Below are 17,800 nucleotides of genomic sequence, written 5' to 3'. Positions count from 1 at the left end.
AAGGAAGTTTAAGCAACACAGAAAACATTCTGAGCTATGTACCGGGAAAATAATCTTTCTACTCACTGTTAGTACGAAAGTGCAAAGTCGTGAATATTAGGGATCTTCAAGCACTTGCACCGCAGTATTCACAAAACCCCCTGTAATCGATGAGCTGTTACAGTAACAGCAACTGCCTCAAGACATGTCCTGTGAGGTTCTAACGATGACGCCAATCTGGGGCTGCTGCATGAGAACGAAGAAGTTCTTACGTTCCACCTTAAAGCCAACATTACTTTAATTTCAACATTTTGAGCCAGCTGCAGGTACACGTGACAACCTCCACTGCCATATTATTTGAGGCTTGAGGGGGGTGGTATTTTTTGCATGAATTGTGCCCAACAAAAAAAGAAATCGACATAATATAGAATACGCCACGTTATGTTATGTCGAAGAATTCATTTTAGTTTGCTCTGCTCTAATTACACTGTTAAGGCAAGTGCTTTGCTTGGTACCAATCATTAAAAAAGGGGTAAGCTTACAGGTAGATTGCCACTATCCCTCAAGAGGAAGGTATACAACAGCTGTATCTTGCCGGTACTTAGCAACGGAGCAGAAATTTGGAGACTTACAGAGAGGGTTCAGCTGAAATTGAGGACGACGCAGCGAGCAATGGAAAGAAACATGGTAGGTGTAACCTTAAGAGACAAGAAGAGAGCAGAGAGGATTAGGGGACAAACGGGGGTTAAGGATATCATAGTTGAAATAAAGAAGAGGAAAAGGACATGGGCCGGGCATGTAGCGCGTAGACAGGATAACCGCTGGTCATTAAGGGTAACAAACTGGATTCCCACAGAAGGGAAGCGGGTTAGGGGAAGACAGAAGGTTAGGTGGGCAGATGAGATTAAGAAGCTTGCGGGTATAAATTGGCAGCAGCAAGCACAGGACCGGGTTAACTGGCGGAACATGGGAGATGCCTTTGTCCTGCAGTGGACGTAGTCAGGCTGATGATGATGATGATGATGATGATGATGATGAAGCTTACAGAAAATGTCGTCATCTTAGTTCGGTAATAATAAAAAAACTAAGGGCGCCTGTGAAACTTTACGTTTCAAACTTCTTACTTCTTGAGCCGTTGGAAGCGAATTTCTGTTGCGCCGTTATTCAGGGATCAGCTTTATCACAGCTCACAATTAACGTGAAAGGAACGCAACTAACTGGAAATTACAGTGTATTCCCGTTGCTAAAGTGAGTTTTAAAGAACGTGGCATGATGTCATAACCAGTAAAATTTCACGTATTTGCGAACTCGCATGACGTTTCAGCACCCACCCGTTCAAAAAGCATGGCAATGCAAGCTGTATATAATACATGGTTTCCAAGAACCAACTACGATTCTGTAAAGGAAAGATTGATATTGAGTGCCGAAGCTCCTTCGGGTGTGGGCCGTTTCTTCCTCTGTAGTAGCAGCAGTAGTATTATGTAGCCACGTCTAATTTATGAACTGCTCAGTAGATGGCCTTGTGTGTATTTTTTCTTGCGAATAATGTCATTAGATGGCGTTAGTGGTTTTCATATACTTGACGAATGGATGGACGCACAGACAGACAGACAGACAGACAGACAGACAGACAGACAGACAGACAGACAGACAGACAGACAGACGGACGGACGGACGGACGGACGGACGGATGGACGGAGACGTATGAACGAGCAACACAGAGAAACAGACATATGAATGGACGGATGCATTGCCCCACTCATCGTCATTCACTCCGTGGATATGGTAGGATTTTGTTTTCTTTTTTAACTTTACAGAGATCAAGCACTTTCTAAATGTTAGTATGAAAAGCGTGAAGTACAAGTGAAATAACTAGGAGCACGTCAGAACACAAGAAGCAAGGCAACACTGGCTGATTTAGACGTACAGTGACATACATTTAGACATACAGCTTCCATTCTTGAGGTAGTAATGGATCATGAGATCCATGTTCTATACACACACAAAACTCAGTTCAGTCACATTAGACTAATATTCACATAAAATTCAGGCACATGAACGCACAGTATGTTAGCACATAACGTGACACGTAAAAACTCACAGACCTTACTATTAAAATCGAAAACATAGTTATGGGAGTGATTAACATTCACATAGGTGATTTACACGTTCACAGGATAGCATCTTATTCAAGTTCTTACCTATAGGTGCAGATCAACTGGTCGATCCATTTTTAAAAAGACATGCTTTTCCGCATGCCAGTGGTCCATGTCTGTGCCCACGTTATCCCATTACCTACTAGTGAGCTTAGTATATCATTTATCTTGTGAATATTAATTCAATTTTGTTCAAATTACTGGTATTGAAATACGGAACAGAAGCCTGGGGCTTAGAAAGAGGCTAAAATTTGATTGCGGATGACACAGCAAGCAATGAAAGAAAAATGATAGGTGTAAACTCAATTGGCAAGAAATGAAAAGAGCGGGTCGGGGAACAAAACGGGTGCTACGCGGATATTAGTCGAATACAAGAGGAAGAAATGAACATGGGCGGGGCGTGGAGCACGTAGATAACCTAACCGCTGGTCATTAAAGTAACAGACTGTATTTCAAGAGAAGTAAAAGGCATGATGAGAAGACATAATGTTTAGTGGGCAGATAAGATTAAGTGCGCGGGTATAGTGTGACTACAGCAGGCACTGGACTGGGTTGATTGGCAGAACCACATGAATTGATTTTCTCTTGCAGTGGGTGCTGCCAGGCTTATGACGATGGTGAAATGATTCAGTTTTTTTAATCGCAGCTCCCGTGGCTCCTGACAAGTCGTCTTTCCTTGTTATCAACTCGACTTTCGTGCTTCTGCACCTGGGCGGGTGGTACAGTGGTGGCTGCCACATCAGTTTCTTTGTGGCCCAGTACAAGCCAAAAGGGGAGTCGGAGGGGACGCTCATATCTAACCACGTGCAGCCACAAACGGAGACTCTGATGGTGCCTCAGCTCCAGCCGGGAACGTGGTACAATTTGCTAATGTCTGCGCACCACGATGCTGGATCCACGGATGCCAAGTTTGTATTCGCCACCTACACTGAGAGTGGAGGTAAGAAAACATATCGCTACTATGTTTCCCTTTTCTATAGACGAAAGGCCGCATAAAAAATGCTTCTCTTTTTAAGGGTGTTAGCCCGTGAGTCAGCAGGCTTCCCTAATGAAATATCTCGCATTGTAATTGGCTGAAATATTCTCCGATCAAAAATTTAGCTTAAGGCGTTTTTGTGAACAAGGACGGGCCTAGAATTGCTCTCGCTTGCATGGGTTGACCATCTCATGTAGGGGTATACCGGTCAAGTGGATAGCACAACCCTGATAGGCTCCCGGTGTGTTCTTGTTCCATGACTGCCACCATTGTCAGCTCGACATCAGTTAACGTAACAAAACGGCACCTATTTCCTTGGCTTCACCGTAAGATACCTGGGGTCAAAGTCATCTAGGCGCACTGAAAACGTGAGTGATAACTAAACATAATCTGGCTCATAGACAATTTCCTTTTGGAATAGGAAGGAACACCACATTGCTCGGTTAAACAAATCCTTTTTTTTTTATTTCGAATGCCGTGGAACTAGTTTAACAGCTCACGAAACATCAAATGCACCAGACCAGCTGCATTTAAGCGTGTGAGTCTACCGTATGATCAACCATTCAGTTGTAGAATATACAAAATGGTAGCGTCAACAGCCTAAAATGCGGCTTCCAAACAAAAGTATTAGACTATTCATTTTGTTTAAGACGCTGGAGGCAAACAAATTTAAAAATATGCGTAAATATTGTAAAATATTGCATTCCTAACACCACGTTAAAGTGAAAAGGATCGTTTCACAGCAAGCTCACAAACTTGCTTTAAGCTTAAAGGATGGTGTCTGGGCAAGTCCACATAGAATTTACATAGCCGCTTTAGCTGAAGCTCCTTGTTCAGTGGTAGTAGACATAGATGCACCTTTAGCATAAATTGTTTGCAAGTTGTCCATGAATCTCGAGCAGGTGGTTGCTTGTTGGCCTTACTTACCAACCCTAACTTTTTTACAGTTTTAGGATAGAAAAATCACCTTTTGTGGTTACCTGAAATGTGCCCATGGAATGATATATTTTCGGTGAAAGCATTCGCCACAAAATACACGAAAAATATATCTGAAAGATGGACGACCACCTTTTGACAATGAAAAAAAAAGTGTCCACTTGCATCATTCAAAGCTACTGAATGTGCTAGGCGAGTCTACAAATAAACGAAACACTTAGTTTGCCTGACCCAGTTGGCTTTAAGACAATAAAAATCAATTTATGAAATTTGAAAAATTGATAACACCTTAATTAGTCATACAGAAAGTAAAAATGTAGGTGCACACTTCCTTTTTTTGTAATTTTGTGTTTTTCTGGCGAGCAGTAGGCACCAGTTACACTGAATATTTTGAAAATGTATACAGATAAAGTAAATATATTCGATAGTTTAGGCACGTTCCCGCGGGCTAGACTGAATTTGCAATATGCTGTCTATAATAAGGATCCGAGATAAGCAACGACTGCCGCGAAAAGATGAAAATTTTGAGACTCCCCTACTCCGGATTCCCGAGAAGCACATCTGGAAGCATCCCTGAAAACTTAGCGAAGGAAAATATGAGTAAAACATAAGGCCTGTAGGCGCGCCTGTCACATCTATAACTGAAGCAGAGTTCACAAAGAAAGAAAATCCAGATGATCGAAGGCATATGATCAAAAATTTCTAACTCAGCAGTATAATGACGCTCTCGTTTTTCACTTTGAGAGCACCTCCTATCCGCATAAATATTGTTTTTTTCTGGATCGGGAGAGTTTCCTGCGTGTGATGTATTTAACCTAAACAAGTACTTTAAAAGGAAGGAAGAAAGGAGTAGAATGAATTCGCTCCAGACGATACGAGTGTTACTTTCGCTCACTCAGCATTTCAATGCCCTTCCTGTTTCTAAAGATTCGATGAATATTTTAGCAGAAATATCTCGTCGTATTGTATTCTTAAAACACTAAGGTCCTTATGAGAGCTTTTAACTTTTTTTCGCAGTCGCTACTATGAGGCGTACCTCTTCGGACCTTTTATGTCCTAAACTTTTAAAACGGCGGTAATTTTTTTTCGAAATTATTGCAGTTCTATCACTTCAGTGAACTGTTTGATGTGTGACTATCATCCGTAATTTTTTCACCGCTACGCTGATTTCGGTAGTTAGTCCCTGCGCGAAACTTCAGAACTTGTCTGGTGTTTGTAAGAGGAGTTGCAACTTCTCAACCATCACATATTTGAGGTGCCGCACTTTTCCTAAAGCTGTTTTTAGGAAAGTTAGTATGTTATATTAAAAAAACCACATAAGTAACTACCAACATATGCTACCTTTTGAATGTAGTAAACATTTTACACTGATTGCTGCACTCTCAGGCCCCGCAGCGGTGGTTTAGTGGCTGAAGTACTCGGCTGTTGACCCGCCGGTCGCGGGATCGAAGCCTGGCTGCGGCGGCTGCATTTACGATGGAGGCGGGAATGTTGTAGGCCTGTGTGCTCATGTGGGTGCACGTTAAAGAATCCCAGCTGGTCGAAATTTCCGGATCCCTCCATTACAGCGTTTCTCATATTCATAAGGTGGTTTCGAGGCGTTAAGCCCCACATATCAATCAATGCAACACTCTCAGGGTAACAGAAGCAAGGACGCAGGGAGTTTTTACCACATACGCACGCCTGGTTTGCTACTCTGCAGTGGAAGATGGTTTGAAGGGGTGAAAAGAGAGACCGATTGAGAGAAGAGAGTGGGAATGGAGAGAATTGCAAGCGCACTTGGGGGAGCCCATGCAGTTCACAGTGGTCGCTCAGATTTGTTGATTTCAGGTACTTCAGCTGCACTTTAGATGCCCTCTGGGCTTTCGAAGCATATGCCCATGGTTCTAGAATCGCGCGATGAGTCACTGACTAAAATAAGGCTTCGTTTAGGCTAGATCAGCTTGTATAAGTGGAGTTGGCAATAAAAATGAGACGTTTCATTCTCTCCAGCTCAATGTGTCTACTGTTGTGCCACAGACATGTTCCTCGTTCGGGAGCACGTCTGACGAGATCAAGCCCTGTTCTGACGAATTGTCTCCCCCTTCCCAGCGCCGCCTTCCGTGCAGAAGAACCGTGCAGTTCCGGGGATAACGTCGCTTCCTCCGCCGAACCACTTTGCAGTTCCGGGTAGGGCTGCTTCCCTCAGCCGAGCCACTGTGCCGTTCCGAGGAACTGGTCTCGCAGAAGAGTCCCAAAACGCTATTTAAGGCCGTGCCGGCCCCATGTTAGAGAGATTTTGCCCCAGCCGACGTTGTCGTGCTGGCCGGCTCTGTACAAACGAAGACCTGCTACAGTAAACGCTACTTTTGTTGCTGTTTTCAAAACGAATTGCCTCCCTGTTTCGCCTGCGGGCTAAGGTTTCAGCGAAGTCCGCTCGACGGCTCGCCGCTCTTCGCCACCGCTACCACCGCGACAGAGCAAAATTCATAACAGCGGTTGGCAGCTACGGGATACGATATCCTACGTTTGGCAAGTCTGATCGGATCTCTGAGCACGAGGACGACCACCGTGATAGCATTCGGCTACGCTGGGATACGATATCCTACGTTTAGCACGCCGGATCAGACCCCTGGAAGCTCGAGCACGACCGACCTGATATCAGCGTTTGGATACGCTGGTATACGCTACCCTGTTCTCATCGTTCGGCAAGCTGGGACAAGCAACCCCGGATCTCAACATTGGCAAGTTGGACCGGATCCCTGAAGGCCTGATACTGTTCGATGGCAGCCACGAGTTGGACCATCATCGGCTACTTTGGTTGGGTGAGTGCCCAACGTTTACTGTTAATTTCGCCAGACCTCTCTAGCACAGGCAGATGTTAGGAGAGTGTTTTGTTTTATGTTGTTTTGGTGGTTATAATTTAATATTCGCCTACTTTAAACCACGAGATCCGTTTTGGAGTACGGTGAATATCAGTAGTAGAGCATCACGAGGGACGAGATCGCGATGGAGCAGTACCTGGTGCAGGACCTCCTTGAAATTTGTGGAGCCATGGGGATTTCCGCCGGGTCCGCTAAAACAAGGGAAGCGATTCTCGAGGTGATGCGGGCAGAGAATGTGACGGCCGAGGAAGCTGACGAGTTTTGGGAGCTCATTTGTGAGCAAAAGCAGAAGGCCGAGAAAAGCCGCGAAGAGCTCGAAGCTCAAATGCATGAACAATGAAAGGCCGAGAAGAGCAGAAAAAGGAGAGAGCATGCTCTTAGAATGAAAGAGCTTGATCATAAAATTCAAGCCCTTAAGTGGGAGCGAGCGAAACAGCAGCTCCACAACTTTCAGACAGGCGAAAACATCGCGCATTTTCTGGAGGATTTTGAAGTTGTCTGCTGTAATGTTGGTGTTAGCCCCGACCTTTTGGTGGAGAAGCTCGCCACGTTGTTGCCGCGCAAGATCGCGCATCTATTGAATTGTTTGCCCTCCGAGGAAGCAGGAGATTTTAGCCACGCTACATATGCTTTGAATAAATATTTTTTCATCTCAAGTCCTGCTGGAAGTCAGAGCGATAGTAACAGCGCTGAAGCAGGGGGTTAGGCGCTAAAGGTAGACGCCCGCCGAAAAGAGCGAGAGGACGAGGTGCGTCGTAAAGCGCTGGAGGACGACGCGCGCAGTAAAGCGATGGAGGCCCGTCGCGCAGCGCTTCAAGATGAGGAAAGTCGCGAGGCATCTGACGTTGAGGCCCGTCACAAGGTGCAAGACACCGAAGTGCGTCAGAGAGATCTGGGCACTAAAGAGCCTCACGAAGAGTTAGGGGCCGAGGCCCATCGCATAGCTAAGGACGCCGAGGTACATCAGAAAGCCCTGGAGGTGGAGCCGCCTCGCAGCGCAAATGATCAAGATGAATCGCGTACAAAAGAGCTTGACAACGAGTCGCGTCGCAGGGCGCTAGAGGTTGACGCCTGCCGACAAAAGCTTGAGCAGGATGCGCGACATAAAGCGCTACAGAATAAAGCTCGTGAAAGAGAGCATGAGGCCGACTTCGAAGGCCAGAAAACAAAGCTATCGACGACAGCGATAGACACACACCGATCGAAAGCTCTGTAAGCGCGCTTGTTAGCTTCAAAGTCATCGGGACTCCCGTTCTGTCACAGACAGAGACAGCTAGCAACGGGCCAGAGCGAACGCTAGCTAACAAACCGGGAGCTTCGACTCCACACAAAGAAGGCAGCACACTTATGGGTAAGTGTGTCGAGACTGCCAGTATTGTAGGCCCGTTTACATTGACCCGACGAGGGCGCGTTGAGTCGAAATAAACAGGTTTTCTGGACTCGCCCTCCCCATGTATAAGCGGACGCGTCGGGGCGGAGAGTCGTCGCGGCGAGTCCCGTCGACCCGGAGACAGGGGGTAGGTTCACCGAACTCGCCGCGCTCAGAAAGGGCATGTATAACCGGTCGCGCTGAGTTGAGGGCTCGTGACCTCTCCCGCCCGTCGCGGTCTCCGCTTCCCCTGTCACCATCTCTCCGGCGTTGCTCTTTCTCTGTCGGCCGGTACGCGCGCGCTAGGCACGATGACATCCTCGCGGGCTCCACGCACCATGTGGACAGATGATGAAATAACGACGTTGCTAGCTTTAGTCAACGAGAAAAAACTGAGTGATTTGCTCGATAGCAAGCGGCAAAAAAATCAGGACATATTCATGGAACTGGAAAGATGTTTGAAGGAGTAGGGCCTGACGTGGACGTGGGAGCAAATAAAGACCTGTTGGAAGAATTTGAAGAAACGCTTACGTAAGCCAATAGAAAGTTTACTCAAAAATGTATATTGCATTCCAATTGAAATTACAAGCCCTCAGTTTAAAAATTCATCGTGTACGGATCTCACTGTCCAGTCCAAAAGCCACAGAAATCAGATTAGCCAAACAGGATGAGCGTATGAGGCCAAAGGAACACGGTGCACTTAATTGTGGTGGAACTGTACACTTTGTTCCAACAACTGATGAGGGTCTTTAGTCATTTTCATTTAAAAACTGCTTATTGCTTTCAATTTAAAATTTTCAACGAGGTTCAGGGCGCCGCTTAATTCGTATTACGACAAGCCACAACAAGCGACAAGCGACAAGACACCAACACAACCATAAAGTACAGCTGGTGCAAACTGAGAAAAAATACTAACACAGCCATCGCAGTGGTGGAGCGACAACAGCGTAAACAACCGCAGCCCACAGCGGCGAGAGGCGAGAGCGCAGGCTTGGAGGAGCGGAAACCGGTACCGGAAGACGGGCTTTCAGCTCGCCTCGACGCAAAGCGTCGCTGCGATCACCGCTCACCTCAACTCGTCCGTGCGAGTTCATATAAACTCGGGCGCGTCGAGGTAAGCTGAACCCGCAACTCAACTCAGCCCGCCCCCGTCGCGTCCATGTACACGGGCCTTGTGAGAAGTTCGAACAGAAAGAGGCGTCGGCAAAAGCGCAGCGCGGAGGAGACGAGAGGCGCCAAACATGTTAAAGCAGCTGTTAAGTGCTGTGACGTCTTCATTCGATACGCCAGGTTCAGGGCTAGGCGTAGGATCGCGAAAGGGCCCTGCAGGAAATGTTTGAAGCTCAGACCATCACTGAGATGGAGATTAGGCGGGAAGCACGTCAACAAAGACCGAAATTCAAGGAAATTGGAATGCCGAATTCACCGCCTGGTCTCATCCTTTTTTCTGCCTTGTAGATGCAAGCACGTGGAGAAGCATCGCGTACGCGTGAGCCGTAACAAAGGCTGTCATTCCCCACCGTGGCGAGAGGGTCACTGGTCGAACTGGAGGGGTAAACGACGCACTGCAGATGCCCTTTTCTTCGAGTTAAGTGGCTGTACAAAAGTCGATGCTACTAAAGGCCCGTGTACATGGACGCGACGGGGGCGGGCTGAGTTGAGTGGCGGGTTCAGCTTACCTCGACGCGCCCGAGTTTATATGAACTCGCACGGACGAGTTGAGGTGAGCGGTGATCGCAGCGACGCTTTGCGTCGAGGCGAGCTGAAAGCCCGTCTTCCGGTACCGGTTTCCGCTCCTCCAAGCCTGCGCTCTCGCCTCTCGCCGCTGTGGGCTGCGGTTGTTTACGCTGTTGTCGCTCCACCACTGCGATGGCTGTCTTGGTATTTTTTCTCAGTTTGCACCAGCTGTACTTTATGGTTGTGTTGGTGTCTTGTCGCTTGTTGTGGCTTGTCGTAATACGAATTAAGCGGCGCCCTGAACCTCGTTGAAAATTTTAAATTGAAAGCAATAAGCAGTTTTTAAATGAAAATGACTAAAGACCCTCATCAGTTGTTGGAACAAAGTGTACAGTTCCACCACAATTAAGTGCACCGTGTTCCTTTGGCCTCATACGCTCATCCTGTTTGGCTAATCTGATTTCTGTGGCTTTTGGACTGGACAGTGAGATCCGCACACGATGAATTTTTAAACTGAGGGCTTGTAATTTCAATTGGAATGCAATATACATTTTTGAGTAAACTTTCTATCGGCTTACGTAAGCGTTTCTTCAAATTCTTCCAACAGGTCCTTATTTGCTCCCACGTCCACGTCAGGCCCTACTCCTTCAAACATCTTTCCAGTTCCATGAATATGTCCTTATTTTTTTGCCGCTTGCTATCGAGCAAATCACTCAGTTTTTTCTCGTTGACTAAAGCTAGCAACGTCGTTATTTCATCATCTGTCCACATGGTGCGTGGAGCCTGCGAGGATGTCATCGTGCCTAGCACGCGCGTACCGGCCGACAGAGAAAGAGCAACGCCGGAGTGATGGTGACAGGGGAAGCGGAGACCGCGACGGGCGGGAGAGGTCACGAGCCCTCAACTCAGCGCGACCGGTTATACATGCCCTTTCTGAACGCGGCGAGTTCGGTGAACCTACCCCCTGTCTCTGGGTCGACGGGACTCACCGCGACGACTCTCCGCCCCGACGCGTCCGCTTATGCATGGGGAGGGCGAGTCCAGAAAACCTGTTTATTTCGACTCAACGCGCCCTCGTCGGGTCAATGTAAACGGGCCTTAAGATCGGCGAACAAGTTGGTTCGTCGTCCTTTTGTCCAGACCGCAATCCTCGAAAGTTGTGGAGTGCGCGACTCCCCAGAGTTCGCCTGAGAGTGCCGCCTTGCTAATACGAAGAGTGTATTTTTTGTATTTAAATTTTGAGAATAACCTTTTCTAATTTTGTCGCCCTCCTATGAGCTATGAGTACATCTGAATTTTTGTAAGTTTTCCTTTCCTTTCAATTGTAGAAGCAGGCATTAATATGTTTGTTTGATTAATTTTGTTTTCCTAATATTTCAAACGTAACAGTTAATGTGTTTTATTTTAATAGATAAGGCTAAGTAAAAGCCCCTGTTTAAAATACCCTTTGTGTTTGACATTACATGTTATTGTGCCCGTCAGTGTAGGTCAACTTTGCCCTTTGTTTTGTTTAACGCGCGCAAGTTTGATTTTCATTGTTATTCGCTTACTTTTTCAAGCACGTTTTATCTGGTTGTGATGATCATTGGCTGCGCGCATTGAAGTGAGAGCTTGAGGAGGACGAACTTTGTCAAGTTTGACAATCTTATGCTTGCAGGCGACGCAAATGTGCGTGATTCGGGAGTTCTTGGTGTTCTAAATTGTAGATTCGGGGCCAAATTGAGTTAACCTCGGCAGCTTCGCTCGTCCCTAATCTGCCCGGGTCACAATCGAGAATCGGTCACGAAAAAAAAATTCTGTTTGGTTTAGCAGTGTCATGCACTGTAAAGGAGTGTCCACATTATGTATTGCTCCTCAGATACATTGCTCGTGATGCAATTTTTTTTAGCTCAGTTAAATCTCGAGGAAATATTTTCGTTTCTGCTGGTCTGGCGATTTGATCAGCATTTGGAGGGTGCTTGCTTTGGCCAGAGTGGTTTGGCTTTGTGTTCGAGTCCGTCGTTCCAGTGAACCTCTGCAGGCCTATGGAAGTCTCAACGGGCGGAGACAGCGGAACGGCTACCGACGGTCAACCAGCATCCCTCCTTCCGAGCCGCGCTGACGGCTCAAAACTCCGGATGCATTGTCTGGTGGCGGGGGTGCTGTTGTGCCACAGACATGTTCCTCGTTCGAGAGCACGTCTGACGAGTTCGAGCCCTGTTCCGACGAATTGTCTCCCCCCTCCCAGCGCCGCCTTCTGTGCAGAAGAACCGTGCAGTTCCGGGGATAACGTCGCTTCCTCCGCCGAACCACTTTGCAGTTCCGGGTAGGGCTGCGTCTCCTCAGCCGAGCCACTGTGCCGTTCCGGGGAACTGGTCTCGCAGAAGAGTCCCAAAACGCTATTTAAGGCCGTGCCGGCCCCATGTTAGAGAGATTTTGCCCCAGCCGACGTTGTCGTGCTGGCCGGCTCTGTACAAACGACAACCTGCTACAGTAAACGCTACTTCTGTTGCTGTTTTCAAAACGGATTGCCTCCCTGTTTTGCCTGCGGGCTAAAGTTTCAGCGAAGTCCGCTCGACGGCTCGCCGCTCTTCGCCACCGCTACCATCGCGACAGAGCAAAATTCATAACTCTACCAAGTCGTCAACGAGCATGTCTTGTGCTGTACCTTGTACGACAGCTTTTTTTTTTCGGCAGCCCAAAAATCTCTTTTCAATTATAGATATCCCTGGCTGACCACATATACCCTCTCTTGAAAATGTGGCTTTGTTGGAGCAACAATCATGGTTTGTTGCTCCATCCACCATTCACAGGCTATATATGACCCTCAGGGTCTCACTGGGTATACAATGAGAACTGGCATCGTGCCCTATTTTTTTCTTGTTCTTCAGGTACTGTTCCACCCTTGGTGTCCATGAACAGTGAGGAGCGCCGTTTTTACCGGCACCTGGGCATAGTGGTGCCGGTTGTCTGCTCCGCGGTTATCGTTCTCATGGTGTCTTTGGGCGTGTGCCTACTGTACAGCCGCACCTGCTGCCGATCTCGCTCCAGGGTCATCTACGAAACGGCAGGTGTGTTGGCGGCTTATACTCTCTATTGCGCCTAAAAAAAATCGTTCACTCAGCGAGAACTCTTGGCATGTGGGCATCACCCGAGATACACAGAACTACGATGAGAATTCTCTAACATATTTTTTTATTTTAATCTCTAATATTCGTGCATATTTGGGATGAGTATTGAGTGGTCTACATAAAAATCCTGCATATTTGATGTGTTAAAACTTTATTAAATAAGAAAATAAATAAGTGAAATTAAACATATATATATATATATATATATATATATATATATATATATATATATATATATATATATATATATATATATTTATTGTAACAGACTAGAAAAAGGAAGAGAAGAGAAGCAGAGGAAGACGAAGAGTCTTGGCACAATCGCAGTGTGCTGCCGCAAACGTCGTTAACCTCCTGTAAATAAAACCATCTTATCACAGCTCGCTGTTACAGTTGTGGTGGACGTGCTAGGTAATCGACACCCGAAGACGGAAGGTGAACCGCAAGTTCTTCGACGGAGCCGTCGCATTGCTGAACTTCCACCGAATCCATCTGGTCTGGACATGTCCCACAACGCAAATGAACATCGACCCCTCTCGACTTCTGCCCCAACCAGTTCGGCTCCACAACTGAGAGATGCTCGTCCCTTTGCCGGCAGACCAGATGAAGACGTCGAAGCTTGGCTCATTCATTACAAACGGGTGAGCGCCGCTAACAGATGGGATGCCGCTTCTCAGCTTTTGTACGTCGCGTTCTTTCTGACGGATACTGCATTAATGTGGTACGAGAATCGGCAGGAAACGCTAACGACGTGGGACTTATTTGTTTCTGAAATCAAAGAGCGTTTCGGTGACCCAACAGCGATAAAGAAAAGAGCAGAACAGACGCTAATGCAACGCGATCAAGTGCCAGGTGAAACTTGCACGACCTACATTGAGGAAGTCATAAAGCTATGTAGGACCATTGACTCCGGAATGTCTGAGGAAGACAAAGTCGGGCACATTCTAAAAGGAATCGCCGAGGATGTTTACAGTTTCCTCATCGCGAAAGACACCTTGACATATGTCGCCGATGTCATTCGTCATTGCCGCAATTTCGAGCAACTAAAGACGAGGCGCATCACGCCAAAGTTCGGCAGGCTACCCAATGTGACGACCATCGCGAGCATAGACAGCAACCAGGCGCTTGATCTTACAACAACAATCCGGCAGATAGTACGTGAAGAACTCGGCCTGTACGCGCAAGTGGCAAACCGCCCAAGCACTCATCCCCCCTATCAGCCGCCAAAGTTCGAGCGAAACGTTGCTTCATTCTCCTCGCACCGAGTGGCGGAGGGCTTTGAGGATTCTGATGCCACACCTCAGTATCAGCCTCGTCTATACGATAGAGGCCCTGCCTATGACGCACGATCACGACGAGCACAGCCACATTCTTATACTCAGGGCTCTCAGCTGGACTACGCCCCGCTGCGGCAAGGACAGTGCCAACCCTACGACCAACCCTACTACGAATACAATGAAATCCAGAGAGTGGCAGAAACCCGTTCTTCGCGCGATAACGAACTTCCTCGCCGACAGCAGCGGCCCAGGATTCGTACCATTGAATATAGTATAAACCGCGACCCTCCCGTGTGCTACAACTGTGGTTTCAGTGGGCATATTGCTCGGTATTGCCGCCAACAACGCCGCCAATCACGAAGGACACCAGCCATGTCTTCGCCACCAAGACCCGGTGCTTCATATGACCTGCGGACAACCAACTTGTTTTCAAGGGACCGTTTTTCGCGCGAGACCAGACGCAGTGATTTGCCAGCATCCGAGCGGAGTTTGACACCACCATCCAACCGTTCTCGTCGCTCGCCGTCTCCTCTGCGTCGTTCTTCTCCGCCGCCGGGAAACTAGCATCCGCGGCCAATGGAGGTGAGGTCGCCGGACGGTCTTTTCAAGATATACCTGTGCCTATTGTTATGATCAAAAACAAAGTGAATGTGTTGATTGATGGAATACCGACGATGGCGTTAGTTGACACTGGGGCCACTGTGTCTGTGATGAGCCTCGCCTTCAGAAACCGCTTAGGTCGCAAAGTTATGTTTTCATGGGACGCTACAATCACCTTTCGTGGTGTAGGCGGCGAGTGGCTTAATCCTCTTGGTGTATGTGCTGTCAGTGTTTTATTGGCTGGAAAAGTATTTGTATCGGAATTTCTGCTTCTATCTCGTTGTTCGCACGATGTCATTCTTGGTATCGATTTCCTGGAGCAATGCGGTGCTTCCGTTGACTGTGGTAGTGGGGAAATATCACTAAACAATTTGTTTATACCGTCGCTTTCCGAAGAAGACTACCGTGGCGAAGACAGGAACACACTTAGTGTGATTGATTAAGTGATAGCACCATCTTGGTGCTTGACACCCGTTCGAGTCTCTTCCACAGCGGTTGATGATGCTTGTGTTGACCTCGTAGTGGGACCTCTACGCAAGAACTGTTTTAACAAGGACATACTTGTGCCTTGTTCTGTGGTGTGCATGACAAAAGGAGTAGCAACATTGTGGGCGCTGAACTGTTCTGCCACTCCGGTTGTGCTTCCTCGCGGAATGAAGATAGCTCTCTTTGATGAAGCCTCATGCAACTCGATAGCAGCAATAGCTACGGACCTCCCCACCTCTTCCTCTACTTGTGATATTCGCCATAATGAAGATCTAATGCTCACTATGATCAGCAAGACTCTCAGTACGACGGAACGGCAAGCGCTGGTGCAGGTCCTTTCGCGGCATGTTGCTGCTTTCGACTTCAAACATAGAGATGCACCCCTTCAGTTACCCTCGTCTCGCGCTCGTCACAGAATAGACACTGGCTCTGCACAACCCATCCGCCAAAAGCCCTACCGAGTGTCATCCTCTGAGCGCAAAGTTATCGCCGAACAAGTAAAGGACATGCTGAACAAAGGGGTCGTGCAAGTGTCGTCCAGCCCGTGGGCAGGCCCGGTAATTCTCGTCAGGAAAAAGGATGGTTCCTGGAGATTCTGTGTAGATTACAGGCGTCTAAACAATGTGACGAAGAAAGATGTATATCCCTTACCACGGATTGATGGCGTCATAGATTGCTTACATGCCGCTTCCTATTTTTCAACGCTTGATTTGCGGTCAGGTTATTGGCAAATACCTATGGAACCCGGCGACAAAGAAAAGACTGCTTTCATAACTCCGGATGGCTTATTTGAATTTAATGTCATGCCTTTTGGCCTTTGTAATGCACCAGCCACCTTTGAAAGATTTATGGACACAGTATTACGTGGTCTAAAATGGGAAATATGCATTTGCTACCTTGACGATGTTGTGATCTTTGGCCGTACGTTTGAGGAACATAACAACCGTCTCAGTCTTGTTCTCGACTGCATCGAAAAAGCCGGGCTGGTTCTGAATTCTAAAAAAATGTCGCTTTGGCGAACGTCAAGCTCTCGTGCTGGGGCACTTGGTCGACAAGGATGGCGCCAGACCTGATCCTCGCAAGATAGAAGCAGTGAGCTCTTTTAAATCACCGCAGTCCGCACGAGACCTTCGCTCATTTGTCGGCCTATGCTCATATTTTTGTCGTTTTGTTCCACGATTCGCGGAGATCGTGTATCCGCTGACAAACGTCTTGTGACAGGATGCAACCTTCAACTGGGCGCCAGTGTGTGACGCCGCATTCTCACAACTTAAGTTTGTACTAACTTCAGCACCACTGTTGCGTCACTTCGATCCATCTTGCCCGACTGAGGTCCACACGGACGCTAGTGGTATCGGTGTAGGCGCGGTGCTTGTACAACGTCACAATGGTGCAGAGTCGTGGCATATGCCAGCCGTTGCCTGAGCAAATCAGAACGCAATTACACAGTTACGGAACAGGAATGTCTGGCAGCTGTTTTCGCTGTACAGAAGTTTCGTTGTTATCTTTACGGGAGGCCATTTAAGATAATTACCGATCACCAATCGTTATGCTGGCTGGTCGGTTTGCGTGACCCATCTGGCCGCCTCGCACGTTGGGCGCTGCGACTTCAGGAATACGACTTTAAGGTGTCGTACAAGAGTGGCCGTCGTCACGCTGACGCAGACTGCCTCTCCCGGATTCCTCTTGCGACTACTGACTGCGATGCTGAGAATTTTGACGACTGCCTTGCTGCTGTTACAAGCACGTTCCCCAACGCGGCTGATTTCCAGAGAGAACAACGCAACGATCTCAACTTGGATCCTCTTTTTGCCGCCGCACGTGCCTCCCAACACAGCGGTCGCATTACTGTCCGAGACAAGTTGCTCTATAAAACTAACTACACCAGACCTGGAGCACATTTTCTTCTAGTTGTCCCCGAGAGCCTTCGCTCCGATGTTCTACGTGCCATGCATGACGATGCGACGTCCGGTCACTTCGGCTTTATTAGAACGCTGAACCGCACGCAGGAACGCTTTTACTGGCCCAAGATGTACGAAACGACGAAGCGTTACGTCGCTAGCTGCGAGACGTGCCAACGTCACAAGCGCCCGGCCACCGCTACACCAGGTCCCCTTCAGCCGTTAACACTACCCAGCACCTCCACCACAACTGTAACAGCGAGCTGTGATAAGATGGTTTTATTTACAGGAGGTGAACGATGGTCGTTTGCGGCAGCACACTGCGATCGTGCCAAGACTCTTCGTCTTCCTTGGCTTCTCTTCTCTACCTTTTTCTAGTCCGTTACATTCGCTTTTTTCGCTGTTACAATATATATATATATATATATATATATATATATATATATATATATATATATATATATATCAT

At 47.6% G+C, this 17,800-nt stretch overlaps 1 protein-coding gene across 1 annotated transcript in view; it reads left to right on the top strand.

The window, feature by feature from the left end:
* The window catches only part of LOC142774979 (uncharacterized), a 103,516-nt gene that overhangs the window by 18,269 nt on the left and 67,447 nt on the right, over window positions 1–17,800 (top strand). The window contains exons 2-3 of the mRNA XM_075876148.1: window positions 2,782–3,075; window positions 12,828–13,007. Of these exons, the coding sequence (XP_075732263.1) occupies window positions 2,964–3,075; window positions 12,828–13,007 (292 nt within the window). The 5' untranslated portion in view covers window positions 2,782–2,963. The remainder of the gene's footprint in view (window positions 1–2,781; window positions 3,076–12,827; window positions 13,008–17,800) is intronic.

This window comes from Rhipicephalus microplus, chromosome 2 (genome assembly GCF_043290135.1).
Source record: "Rhipicephalus microplus isolate Deutch F79 chromosome 2, USDA_Rmic, whole genome shotgun sequence".
NCBI classification, from domain to species: Eukaryota; Metazoa; Arthropoda; class Arachnida; order Ixodida; family Ixodidae; genus Rhipicephalus; species Rhipicephalus microplus.
Note: the sequence above shows the minus strand (reverse complement) of the source record. Positions and strands in the feature narration are given on the sequence as shown.